We start from the raw sequence: 14,863 nt of genomic DNA, 5'->3' as shown, positions 1-14,863 counted from the left end.
TGGGAAACCTCCCATGATTCCAAGGACTGGAACACATGGTTGAAAAGGGGGAGGGGAAAACACCCAGCAGCAGCCATTTTACTCAAACCAACTAATCTTATTCCATGATTCCAATCCAACTTCCTAGAACCATCTTATTCAATTTCACATTCCAAACAAACTCAGTATCTCAATAACCAGAGCATATGGTATGCTGGCTATGCGATATGAATCATCACAAGACCAGATCACAATGTAACCACACATATCAGCCTGCCATTGCTACAAGCACATGACTACAGTAACAAAGGAAGTATGTTTTGACTTCAAACCTTCAGCAAGATGCATCATGTAAACCTACTATAATCTGTTATAAATCACCAACCATAAATGTATACCAGGAATGCTATGCTACAGATTGTCTACTGTTCCAATTCATTACAGATTTCATAGAGTATTCAGCACAAACACCCAACAATCACACAGCTGCGCAAGCCTCATTATCTTTAAGCCATTTGTATCTCCAAACCAACCACTCTATAACAATCACTTCACAACTACTCTACCTCAAACACATATTTAAAACTATTCTATGCCAATCAGCCATGAGATATTGAGATTATGATACTTAGCCTTTGTAAGGTGCCTGGTGATGATCCAGCCATGCTTCTGAGAGCTTTGTTCTGAGTGTAGCTACATTACATCTGTTCTCTGAGTTCACAAGCAACTGCACACCTCTCTCTTTGCCAGGCACTACCTTCCTGTTTGACCAGTCCCTGGGGGAGGGGTCTCTCTTCCTTTGTATATGCTGATCAGGTTCAGCCCTGAACTGTATCATTCATTGTTCTAACAAAGTGATTTTCAGCTTTTATACATATAATCATATCTATCCGCTGCAATGTCCCACAACTTCACAACAAGTATCAAATTAATCTACACATCAATCTGCTTGTTTCAATATCAAACATGACGGGCGTATCTGGTTCTGTTCAAATAATACACATTCATGACATTAATTCATTAGCTAATTTTAAATCTCCATGATGTCTGGTGCTTGATATTATTATAATTATGTACTGTATGAAATAAGTGTCGAATCCATCTCTGTGCCATGTCTGTGTAAATGCGTGTGTTAATATATATTGCTGTGCTCGCTGCGCATATTTGCAAATATAGTGACTTAAATGTGTGCAGTTTGTATGTTCTCTCTATGTAATATTTTTGACTTTGACAGTCCACCCTTTGGCAGTCACCAATAACTGCCACTTCCTAAAACATTTCAAAAAGAGAAAAATATATGTCATATGTAAATACATTTCTATGATTGGGTAAGGGAGGAGAGAAGAAGGTGGGAAAAGGGTATGACCTAGTGAGATAGCAGAAGCATGTGTGTATGAATCCATGTTTGGGGGGTCATGTATCATCGTGCCGTACGTGTTTTAAATCAAGCTTCGAGGTATTGCGAAGTATACATTTGAATTCCTTCTTATCCCGCGGTACGGGTCTGTGGATGGGCTGTCAAACTTTACCGAGCTCTTTTCGGATTTTGGTTGCAACAAATTGGGGGCGCACATTTTAGTTGATGATACATGAATGGGGGAATATGTGATTGCTGATATCTGTGCCTGTATTCCCTATCGACTATGTGTGTCATTACCTGAAGGTTGCAGAAATGAAGATAAAGAACAATTATGGTAAATGCAGTGGTATTCTATGTCAAGTTAATGAACATTTGTCGGTTGAAGTCTTGTCTGGTTTCTGTTGAATGCAGTCTTCTTTGTGCTTTTGCCCAAAAGGTGCGAGCAAAAGCTTTGTCAATGTCCATAGACTTACAAAAGTGTTGGGCTAGCGTAAATTTAAAATTTCTAGGGAAACTGGGGGTCTATGGCATAGTTCATCAATTATCTGTGTACAAGGTTGTCAAAACTTCTTCTTTAATCCATCAGTTGTCTGTATACTGGATCATCAAATTCCTCGTCCAAGTGGGTCTTTTTACCTTGGAGAAAACGGAAAAACAGGTGAAAGAAACGGACCGTATAATCGCATTTTCATCACATCATTGTCTCTACCGTTGGGTCATAGATCAAATCCATTGGAATTACAATTTCCTCACTCCTTAGACTCATTACCCTGGTACTACGTTTGCACTTCATTAAAGCCTGACCGCATCTAAATATCAAGCCAATCGATATGACAACACCTAAGATACATAGGAGAAACTTCCCTACATCCACTATGACTCCTTGAGCCCATTCTCCTAAACCAGAGAACCAATTTCGCGGGTTCAACCATGACACCCAACCAGTCAGCTCATTACCCACAGCAGCAAGAGTGAGATTGTCTCCTGCGAAATTCCCACTTTAATTGGAGAATATCGTCCATCTTTTGGTCTATGACCTCGACCGGGTCCTCGGTACTATTTGTAATATATGTGCAACATTTCACGCCGTACTGCGTTGCCAGTGTGACACAATATCCACCTGTCACTGCTGTGAGATAATTAAGAACCATTCTATGCTGAACCAGTTCTGTTTTATAAGCTTGAAGTTCTCTTCCAGTATACCTAAACGTGTCATCATACATTTCTGTGATATTGTCTAACAAATTTGCAAGCGCAGATATGTATCTATAGTTCATCACTCCTCTAGCGGTGCGAGTGAAATCTAACGCAAGCAGGACCTGAATCCCGGTGGATTCATGGATCAGATCAGAGGCCGGATGCTCTGTCCTTTCTGTCAGTTGCCTTTTAACTACGTGCTCGTAGTGGGTGTGAGTATAAGGAGCTTGGGCACCACGGTGTATATCTTTCATTTTGGCATGTGATACAGTCATTACTTCAGGCAGTACTTTTCCAATATAACACAATCCTTCAGAGTTTGGGGCAAGCCACTTATACGCCTTCCTCCCGCATATGAAATATGCATCATCGGGGAGAACATATGGGACGGAGTAGGACATTACCATATTACACATCTTCCATGTGAAATCTCCTAACCCTAATTCTCCCATCTGTTTAGTACACGTATCAGTTTGTACGATATGTGCACAGTATCCTGGTGATACCTCTCCAACTCTCGTAATCCTACTTCCTAGGGTATACCTATACCGGAAAGATTTTCCTCTACTGGCTATGTGGTGTATAAGTTCTGTATCTGTGGGCATTCTATCTGCTCTATATGAAAAGGTCCTGGTTTTGTTATTCCATGACACTTCCCAATTTCCCGGCTTTCGGGGATTGGAAATGTTAAAACATACTAGGGATCTATCCACATGATATTGGTGGAGCTTCAAACTAGGAGGACTGGAGATATTAAACCTCCTGTCCACCGGCCTCCCACCACTTAACTCAAGTACCTCCCCTACCGTTAAAGGGAATGGTACTAAGCCTGATTTGCTATGGCCTTGAGGTACTTGAAAGCATACCCAACAATCTGTCTGATTTAACACTTTACCCACTAAGGAGTGATAGTCACTCAATGGATGCCGGTCCATGTGGATATTAAAACTGGACTGACATTTCTTGATGCACCCATCCTCTACTACACTGTCACAGAGTCTACAGATACAGTTCTTTTTTTCAGCTAACAATCCTTCACAATGTTTACAAATAACATGGCTGCTAGATCGTTTCCGGTACTCGCCTTTGCTTGGTGATTGTGTTGCTATTGGAAATTTACACCTCCGTCTCAGTCATCAGAAACCCATTCTGGATCCTTTCTCGACCTCACTGGTACTCTCACCGAAACAGACTGCTCTGGTCAACATCAGGGTCAACATGAAAATCCATATCACAGTCTCTTGAGGCGAGTCCATCTTACAGGAGGAGAAAAGGAGAAATTTGTAATGGGGGTATAGGAAAACAGTTTGAGGGGGAGAGAAACTTGTTACGATAATTAGTTCTCTAGTCTTGTTGTTCTTCTCGTTCTGCTGTCATCTCAAAGGTGCTGTCTCTCAGTCTTCCAAACGAACATTCCGGTGATGCAATATTCCTTCCAAACCAGCGATCTTTCTGTAAGGAGCAAAAATCTTGCATTACCATTTGTCTAACTGATGTGTGACATACCATCTTTAAAACATGAAAACATGAGTGAGAAGAGAGAAAAAAACAAAAAAAAAAACAAAAGAGAGAGAGAACAATTCATATATATATATATATATATATATATATATATATATATAACATAACACATCAATAAACAACAGGAAAAAAAAAAACATTTTTTTCAAACATTTTAAAACATTGTCAGATCATCAGGCTGTCATATCTACATGTTCAATGGTTTCCTTGCGCAGTCCCTCCCACCAGCACCTCCATACTCCACCCTCTGTATCTGGCCAGGATACATTGATGCGGATAGGTCATGCTGGGGTTTGGTAGACTTCTGCAAAGACCAAGCAGATATGCAATGTTTGAGTCCTACCAATAATCGTCAGGGATGGGGAGAGAAAAAGAAACATTTCACAGATACATTTACAACGTTTCACCCGGTCATTCCTGTGTCTTCAGGGAATGACCTCCCAATTTTTTTCTAACTGTTACCTCAGGCTTACCATCAGTCCTAGTGATCCCCTTTCCTGACTATATATTATGGGTGTGGCCCAAAATTCTTCCTATATGATCCCTGATTATAATTTGGTGTGTCATATTCATGCTCATATTCATGTCTAGGGGGTCTGACTTTATGTGGGCTGTTGCAGTTACTGGCATAATGTCCTTCTCTTTTGCACAGATCACAAACCCTGGGCTTCCTCCAAGTGTCAGTGAAATGGGGTTTTGGTTGATTTGATGCCTCCTCAAACGCTTGGATGCTCATCACCATCAACCGCTTTCCCTGTACCTCCCTGATTCCTTGGATACCATGATTATGTCGTTGTCTAGGGAGTTGATATACCTTCTGTGAATCTTTGATCATACACTTAGATCTTTCCTAGGATCTGGGAAATCAGACATGATTGATCTCAATTCTGTCCGGGACCAGGGATGGCGCATTGCACTGTCCTTGACGGGAATGATTCCCTGATAGTCAGTCTTCCCATTGGGGACTGTGATCACCCTGACAGGACTAAATTCAATTACATCACCTTGTGTTGGTCTTACAATATGGGGTACATTTGTTTGCGCGTGATATATAACACCGTACGTACCTGTGGACACGACCTCACCTGACCCTCCGTTAGGAGGTTTGATTACGGTCTTTACCAATTTGGTCGCGTCCACCTGGATGTCTTGTAGGCTGGCTGCTGGAAGAGGTGCCGATATCGTGCTGGGCTCACTTTCTTGCTGGTAATCCTGAGGGAAGTTTAACATGGGGTGCGACTTGCACAGGTTAACATTTGTGATTTTTACACTTTCATTTTTATAAACATTATTACATTTGTTACTTTCATTCTTAATACAGTTACTAAGTGCATTTTTATCGTACAACATTGTGCCATTTCTCTGCAACCATAATCCTCTCCATTGCCATGTCTCTCTTCCCAAGATGAGGGTCAGATATGTAAGTTAAATTTCTTTGCATTTCACTTTCCTGTTGCCATAACTGTAAACAATCATAATGTCTGATCCGTTGCTTCCCGGATTTTATGAGACAGATCCTTCGCCTTAAATTATGCAATACCTCTGAGTCAAAACTACCTATCCCAGGAAATGGTGCTTTATCCCCCACAGTCATTCGTGTCCATTCATCACAAAAGGTCTCAGTGTGGGGACCATATCTTCCCCACATTACTAACCGAGCAGACCCTCGGGGTCTGCAAGCCTCTGCAGCCTGAACTCTGACTGCTAAACGTCCCTGTGTTGTGCACTTGGCTGCCATTGTGGACCTCTTTTAACACAGAAAAACTTCCTAAAATGCACCAAACACAGTCTACGGTGGGAGTTTTCCAAGCTCTTCCACCAGCTTCTTCTGCTCCGGGTATCTCCGGTCCGCCTTCTAGCAGACACGTGTAACCGTTACAGGCCCTATCTCTAGAGATTTTCCTGAGAGACCAGTGAAAATTCCCTTCTTTACACAAATCACGCTTGCATGTGCTCCCTACAACACGTATGAGGGCAAGATTTACGCATGGATATACTACCTCATATCACGTTGCGTTATTGGTCACACATACAACCGTGCGGTCCAATCGTACCACTTATAGACACTTGTTGCCCATAAATGGTAGGATCATTGGAGTCTCCCTACTGTGCTCCAAAACAGCCAGAGCGTAATACAACGAAAACTTTATCACACTCCGTCGCACGTTTTCACCAAGACCGTGCACGCACGTTTTCACCTAGACCGTGCTCATCACGTATTCACCTAGACCGTGATTCACCAAGATTTACTTCACCAAGATTTCACCAAGACTTCACCAAGAGGAGTTCAATACACTCATACCGTTTTCAACCCACTATCATTCTATAGTTTTCTGATCAGAAAAATCATTTCCCGTAATCTGATAGCTCTCCCCAGAGGCACTACAGTAAAGTAAGGTATTTAAACTAAATTTTGGAAACTGAACAAATGTGTGCTATTGTCTTGTGGCTTCTGTATCGCCTTACTATAAATGTAAGCAATATTTCACTATATAAACGCTTACCAAACCCCACACAGTATCTTCTATGCTGTGTGCTTGTTTTTACAATTACTCTTTTAAGTATTACTCCTTAATGTATCATTTTTACTCTTTAACTACCAATAGCAACAAATCTTTCTCAGCACGTTATCAATTATGAAATGGCAACCAGGAAGGTGAGATGTGAAAATTACACAAATGAACATGCAATTCTAAATTTAATCTAATAACATACATTAATGTAAGCACACGCATATAGATATTACATATAAGTACCAATCACTATTACTTATGATTGACTATGATATAGATTAAATAAATGCATTTAAAAAAAACTCATTAAATGATGATTTCTTTTTGACAATGGATGGCTGATTATTTCCTGAGTCAACTGAAAATCAGCCGCTTAGGGGAGAAAAAAAAAATTGACCTTCCCAAAATGGCCGCTGCTCCTCCCCCTTTCACCTCCATGAGGGTCACACAAAATGGTGGACAGACCATGCTGCTTCTGGTCACAAAGAAAGTCATCATTCAAACTCCTAAAGTTATTCTAGGCCTGAGTTTTTAAAAAAAAACTATATCAAGGCTATGCAGCAACTTTTAAATGTATTTTTAAACCTATTTAAACAGACAAACCATCCAATCTGCGTGTGTAGTTGGCACCAAATAGAAATAATAAAAAAAACAAACAGATTTTCAAAGACAATAACGTACTGTTCCTACCTTCCAGTTCCCGAATTCCCTCAGCACTCCTTACCAAGTGAAGCAGGCGCTTATCTGGTCAGCACTGCGAGGGATAGCACCTTCCCGCCTTTTGCTGATCGATAATGTCTGCTAAAGTTACCTAGTGCAGATATGTGAAGACCGGAGGAGAGCCCCCACTTGACAAAGCTGAATATATTTGTCCTATTAAAAACACGTTAAAGAACACAGTACGCAATTGGCGCAAAAAGTACCGCAAGGGTACTCCCTTAACTATACCTTAAGGAATGTACTTATACTGTAAACATTTGTGCAGTGACAATGTGTAGATGTAATGCAGTGTAACCTTGTTAGCTTAAAAGCTGTATGAGCGACTATGACGCTCTGAGAACCTTTATGCATTTATAATAATCAATCGAATACCGGTCTAAGGTTCTAACGCCTTTAGTGAGAGAATGAACGTTCAAAAAGAATAATACAATACAAGCTGTACACTACCAAAATAACATAGAATATCTAACCAAGTTACTACACATAAAATACAATAAAGACACAATTACTTTTAAAAGGGGAAGGAGAGAGAGAATGGCTTATAACATTAAATAAGAGACAATATGGTTGCAGAGAAGCTTACACATGTGAGGAACAATCGCTGCGCATGTTAGTCAATGCTGAGAATCTTTGTGGAGAAAATACTTGAGTTTACCCATACTGGCTGTCCCTATATACACAACCCTACAATACCGCATGGGACAGAAGCTAGACTCCATTTTGGGAAACCTCCCATGATTCCAAGGACTGGAACACATGGTTGAAAAGGGGGAGGGGAAAACACCCAGCAGCAGCCATTTTACTCAAACCAACTAATCTTATTCCATGATTCCAATCCAACTTCCTAGAACCATCTTATTCAATTTCACATTCCAAACAAACTCAGTATCTCAATAACCAGAGCATATGGTATGCTGGCTATGCGATATGAATCATCACAAGACCAGATCACAATGTAACCACACATATCAGCCTGCCATTGCTACAAGCACATGACTACAGTAACAAAGGAAGTATGTTTTGACTTCAAACCTTCAGCAAGATGCATCATGTAAACCTACTATAATCTGTTATAAATCACCAACCATAAATGTATACCAGGAATGCTATGCTACAGATTGTCTACTGTTCCAATTCATTACAGATTTCATAGAGTATTCAGCACAAACACCCAACAATCACACAGCTGCGCAAGCCTCATTATCTTTAAGCCATTTGTATCTCCAAACCAACCACTCTATAACAATCACTTCACAACTACTCTACCTCAAACACATATTTAAAACTATTCTATGCCAATCAGCCATGAGATATTGAGATTATGATACTTAGCCTTTGTAAGGTGCCTGGTGATGATCCAGCCATGCTTCTGAGAGCTTTGTTCTGAGTGTAGCTACATTACATCTGTTCTCTGAGTTCACAAGCAACTGCACACCTCTCTCTTTGGCCAGGCACTACCTTCCTGTTTGACCAGTCCCTGGGGGAGGGGTCTCTCTTCCTTTGTATATGCTGATCAGGTTCAGCCCTGAACTGTATCATTCATTGTTCTAACAAAGTGATTTTCAGCTTTTATACATATAATCATATCTATCCGCTGCAATGTCCCACAACTTCACAACAAGTATCAAATTAATCTACACATCAATCTGCTTGTTTCAATATCAAACATGACGGGCGTATCTGGTTCTGTTCAAATAATACACATTCATGACATTAATTCATTAGCTAATTTTAAATCTCCATGATGTCTGGTGCTTGATATTATTATAATTATGTACTGTATGAAATAAGTGTCGAATCCATCTCTGTGCCATGTCTGTGTAAATGCGTGTGTTAATATATATTGCTGTGCTCGCTGCGCATATTTGCAAGTATAGCGACTTAAATGTGTGCAGTTTGTATGTTCTCTCTATGTAATATTTTTGACTTTGACATCACATACTCAAAATATAGTAAATCTTCAACAACTACCGAGTCAAAGCAGTCTACTACATCTGGGAATAAAGAAAATTCTGGTTTTTGTTGTATGGAAATATTGCTTAGATGGCTATATTATCTACAGCACATACTTGCCTACTCTCCTGGAATGGCTGGGAGGCTCCCAAAAATCATATGGCGCTCCCAGCCCCCTCAGAGAGTGGGCAAGTCTCCCGCGGTCTCCCACTTAGCTAGTAAAGTGGGTGGACTGGGTGGCTGATGACGCGTTTCGCGCTGAAATGCATCATCATAGTCACTCCCCTGTCTAATGTGGCTAATGCGATCCTTACCGAATCAAGGCCCTAATGTGTACCCGGCCATTGGGTTGTTGTTTATCTTCACAAAATTGTATGTTATAATTAAATTGTAATACTATCTTTTCTTCTTTTTTTTTATTATTTACCCATTTTCACATTATAAGGATTATTTTTCTGACTTTGGTAACTTTTTTTCACAACAATTTTTCGATCTAGGTGCAAAATTACGTACTTTTGCAAAAATTTGTTATGATAGCTTCGATATACAGTATTATATTATTATAATTCATTTGTATTGTATGGTATATTTTTCTATGTAATTAACAGCAGGATACTTTTAAAGTCAGACTCCCAGCTATTGACTGAAGGGTTTTAATATATGGGAAAGACCTGATGTGGTTTTCATGATTATTATTATAATTTTAGTTGTTTATATATTTGCACTTTCTTGAAAACAATTTGATATTTTTAGTTTGATCATGATTACTGATTGCTGTGTATAGGTATAAGTAAAGGTTGATATACTCCATTAAAAAAATTATTTTAACAATTATAATGTGCATAGAATGCAATGAAAAATGCTAAAAAGAAATATAATGCTTGCTTTCTTCAACAGTTGCTCCCACTGACTTAACATGGGAGCTAATCCCACAGACTGGTCACATACCAACACCGAGAGAGGGGCATGACATTTTGTAAGTAACTTATTAGCATCCACATAGGGAGGTCTATTCATGAAGAAGTGAAACGTGGAGAAGTGAGCCAGTGGAGAAGTTGCCCATGGCAACCAATCAGCATTGAAGTAAAATTTATAATTTGCTTACTATAAAATTATACAGAGCAGCTGATTGGTTGCCATGGGCAACTTCTCCACAGGCTCACTTCTCCAGACTTTTCACTGCTTCATGAATAGGTCCCTTAGTGCCTGAGATAGTATTCAAACTTTGTTTCATGCTTTCAAACTTTATTTCATGCACAAAATAAAAATATACTGTATACATTTACCTTCATGTTATATGTATAAGGTGTATAAGCAAAATAAATGTATTCTGTTTAGACTTGGGTCCCAAATATTTATTTCATTATGGTTTGCAAATATTTTGAAATACAGAAAAATCCAAAATACTTCTGGTCCCAAGAATTTGGATATAATAAACTCAACCTGTATTTGTATATATGGCCTAAGAACAAGAAAAATAACAAATAAAATGTTAAAAAATACTCTTAACCAGGGCCCAGACCCTCCCCTCATGTAACAGACAATTCTATCCACATTGGTAAGTATTGAATGCCATCAGTGCAGGGGGTGCTAAGAGAGTGCACAGAGGACAAGAGGCACTGGGGCAGATTTATTAAGCTCAGTGAAGTGATAAAGTGGAAGGTGATAAAGCACCAGCCAATCAGAGCCTAACTACCATGTCACAGGCTGGGTTTGAAAAATGACAGTTAGGAGCTGACTGGCTGGTCATTTATCACCTTCCAATTTATCACTCCACCGAGCTTAATAAATCAGCCCCACAGAGAGGGGCGAACAGAGCAGAGTGCAGTGGTGCCAAGAGGGGAAGGTAAAAATCACGCCCCACCCACCACTTACTGTGCAGAGTGATGGTCTCAATGTTCCATCTCTCAAATGTAACAGCAAATGTGTAACATATCTGTGGAAACTATCTTAAGACCAGTCACTTTAAAAATCTAGGACCTCATTCAGAGTCGCGTCCACTGTGCACACAGATCTTGCATTTTTTAGCAATTGTTCATGTGTCTGAGTAGAGTACATGCATCTACAAGCGATACAGTCACATGCATCTCAGCTGCATCTCCATGGGCATTACTTGGAAACCACTGGTCATTCACGCATGGTCACAAACTCAAGGATTAAATGGATTAATTACAGTCTATTAGGTCTGGCGCTTCCCGGTACAGAGAGACAGTTTAACGCATCGGTTGTCTTCACCAGAGACCTCCACAAGGGGATTTGGACTTCAGTGCACCTGGTATGCAGGTCATGACCCATGACCCTCTAACTGAGCACCTAGAGTGGCAGGCTGACATACCAGAATGGATACAGGAGAGTACTCAGATTAGCCATGGGCGAGAGTAGTACCTCGGGAGACTCCAGGAGAATTGTCAAACAGAGCCAGAAATCAAATACTAGAATCCACAGCAAGGTACCAGGCAAGAAGCATAGCAAATAACAGGCCGGGTCAGACCATGAGTATCTGTAGGCAGCAGCCAGGTCTTAGAATGATGGAGCATGGGGAGGTGAGCCTGATAGTCTGACTTTAGTGCCAGAGTGGTTGAAATAGGATAAGTAGCAAAGCCGTATTAAGGAAGGGGGCACGGTTCCCCTGGCCCCCTTCTCCCAGGATCTGCCCCAGCTTTGGTTACAGCTGCAGTGAAAAAGTGAACCACAAGCTGTATAGATTGAACAGGAGAGGAGCAGCTAGAAATCACACGGGGGGGGGGGGGGGGGGGCGCAGCTAGAAATCACAGTTTTATTTCACTTTCAGCGCACTTCTAGCAGCATGTGAGAGGAGTGGAGGTGGCAGGACTTAGAGTAGCTGCAGACAGTGTACCTGCCCACCCAGAGATGGTGTAAGGTAAGCTGTGTCATCACCCAAAACACAAAGTGCTGTGCTTTGGGTACTGTCCCACTGGATGAATGGTAGGGAGGGAATGCTCCCACCTGCTGGGTGGGTATGGCTGGGGGAGAGATGTTCATGTCTCTAGTGTGAACTTAAATGGTATCCCAAATGTTGGTCTTTAGGGCCCCCCAAGTCTTAAGTGTCTCGAGCCTCCAAAAGCCTTAATCCAACTCAGGTAAGTGGTTTAAATTTGGCACCAAGTGCCACATTACCAGTCACCTGTCTGCACTGATAAATACTGCAGAGATCCACGTGCGCTCTCCTATAGCAGTGAGCGAGACACCGGCTGCAGGAAAGAGGTTAAAGCCAGACACCTGCCCAGCCAACACTGCCGGAGACAGTAAGTAAAGCCAGGTGGAGTGTGACACACATAGGTTAAATGCAAAGAGGGGTGATATATTACATTGGTATAAATCCACTGGAATAATTTATGAATCAGCACAGGTATTGGATATATTACATACACAAACAAATGCATTATAACTGTATTATAAGTAGAGATGTGCGGCTGGCACTTTTCGTGTTTTGTGTTTTCGCTTTCGTTCTAATTCCACTTTCAACTTTTGGTTTTGGCTTGGTTTTGCCACAACCACCCTTGCGTGTTTTGGTTTTGGATCTGGAAGATTTTGGAAAAACAAAAAAATAAAACAGCTAAAATCACAGTATTTGGGGGTAATTTTGCTCCTATGGTATTATTAACCTCAATAACATTCATTTCCACTCATTTCCAGTCTATTCTGAACACCTCACACCTCACAATATTGTTTTTAGGCCTAAACGTTGCACTGAGGTAGCTGTATGACTAAGCTATGCAACACAAGTGTGCGTCAAAAACACCTGGCCCATCTAGTAGTGGCACTGCAATGGCAGACAGGATGGCACTATTCAAAAACTAGGCCCCAAACAGCACCTCATGCAAAGAAGAAAAAGAGGTGCAAAAGTGTGCGGCACAAACAACATGGGACGTGCTGGAATTTGCCCAGATGTAATACACGCACAATATTGGTGGCACAGGAGACCTTACCCCTAAACCACACACACACACACACACACACACACACACACACACACACACACACACACACACACACACGGCAAAGCCTGTAAAATTAATTTGGATAATAATAAGTAACCCTTTTATTTGGAGCTATTATAATAATATGCAGCACAGGTGAGCGTACCCCTACACCACACAGGGCAAACCCTGTAAAAATTATTTGGATTAAATATTAATAACCCCTTTATTTGGAGTAAATAATATACAGCACAGGACAGCACCACTGAATTTATATGGCAACACCACTGGACTGGATTTATACGGAATTATATGGATTTATATGGAATTGTATGGCAGGATCACTGGAATTATACGGCAAGATTACTGAAATTATACGGCAGGATTACTGTAATTATACGCCAGTACCACTGAAATTATACGACAGGATTGCTGGAATTATACGGCAGGATTACTGGAATTATACGCCAGTACCACTGGAATTATACGGCAGGATTACTGGAATTATACGGCAGGATTACTGGAATTATACAGCAGGATTACTGGAATTATATGCCAGTACCACTGGAATTATACGGCAGGATTACTGGAATTATACGGCAGGATTACTGGAATTATACAGCAGGATTACTGGAATTATATGCCAGTACCACTGGAATTATACGGCAGGATTACTGTAATTATACGGCAGGATTACTGGAATTATACAGCAGGATTACTGGAATTATACGACAGTACCACTGGAATTATACGCCAGGATTACTGGAATTATACGGCAGGATCACTGGACACAAGGTTGGACTGGCCCACAGGGGTACAGGGGAAACCACCGGTGGGCCCTACTGCCTGGGGGCCCACCCCCTCCTCTAGGGATCAGGTTCCAGACTTGCTGTTACTAATCTAGTACATTATCTTGCATGCACTACAGTATTTACTGTAGATATTTATTTAGGGGACCAACACACTCCCTCTAGAGACTGGCCACACCCCTAAACATGGGCCCCTACCACTGCATCCCTCCGGTGGGCCCTACATGCCCCAGTCTGACACTGACTGGACATACACGGCAGTACCACTGGACATATACGGCACCACAGGGACACCACCACTGGACTAATGCAGGACAATACACCACCACTGAACTGATGCAGCACAACACAGCACCCTATACAGCAGCACTGGACATATGGCAGCAGAGGGGTTCACTACGGCTGGCCGGCGGTCGGGCTCCCGGCGACCAGCATCCCGGCGCCGGGAGCCCGACCGCCGGCTTACCGACAGCTTGGCGAGCGCAAATGAGCCCCTTGCGGGCTCGCTGCGCTCGCCACGCTACGGGCACGGGTATTCTCCCTCTATGGGGGTCGTGGACCCCCACGAGGGAAAATAAGTGTCGGTATGCCGGCTGTCGGGCTCCCGGCGCCGGTATACTGAGCGCCGGGAGCCCGACCGCCGGCAAACAGAAGACCACCCCAGCAGAGGATACCACTGTGACTGGTCACTGGACTGATGGCTGATGCACAGGACACTACCACTGGTCTGATGCAGGACAACACAGCAACACTGTAAGGGACTTGTTATTATACAGCAGCACTGGACATATGGCAGCAGAGGACACCACCACTGTGACTGAACTGATGCAGCACAATACATCACCACTGAACTGATGCAGCACAACAGAG

The 14,863-nt window shown here is 41.8% G+C and overlaps 1 protein-coding gene across 3 annotated transcripts in view; it reads left to right on the top strand.

The window, feature by feature from the left end:
* LOC134905261 (uncharacterized) overlaps positions 1–14,863 on the top strand; it is a 177,618-nt gene that overhangs the window by 34,699 nt on the left and 128,056 nt on the right. For all 3 annotated transcript variants that reach the window (XM_063914637.1, XM_063914620.1, XM_063914628.1), the window contains one exon: positions 10,141–10,219. In XM_063914637.1, coding sequence (XP_063770707.1) covers positions 10,141–10,219 — 79 coding nt within the window. The remainder of the gene's footprint in view (positions 1–10,140; positions 10,220–14,863) is intronic.

This window comes from Pseudophryne corroboree, chromosome 1, assembly GCF_028390025.1.
Source record: "Pseudophryne corroboree isolate aPseCor3 chromosome 1, aPseCor3.hap2, whole genome shotgun sequence".
Classification (NCBI taxonomy): Eukaryota; Metazoa; Chordata; class Amphibia; order Anura; family Myobatrachidae; genus Pseudophryne; species Pseudophryne corroboree.
This window is presented reverse-complemented; position numbering and strand designations above follow the sequence as displayed.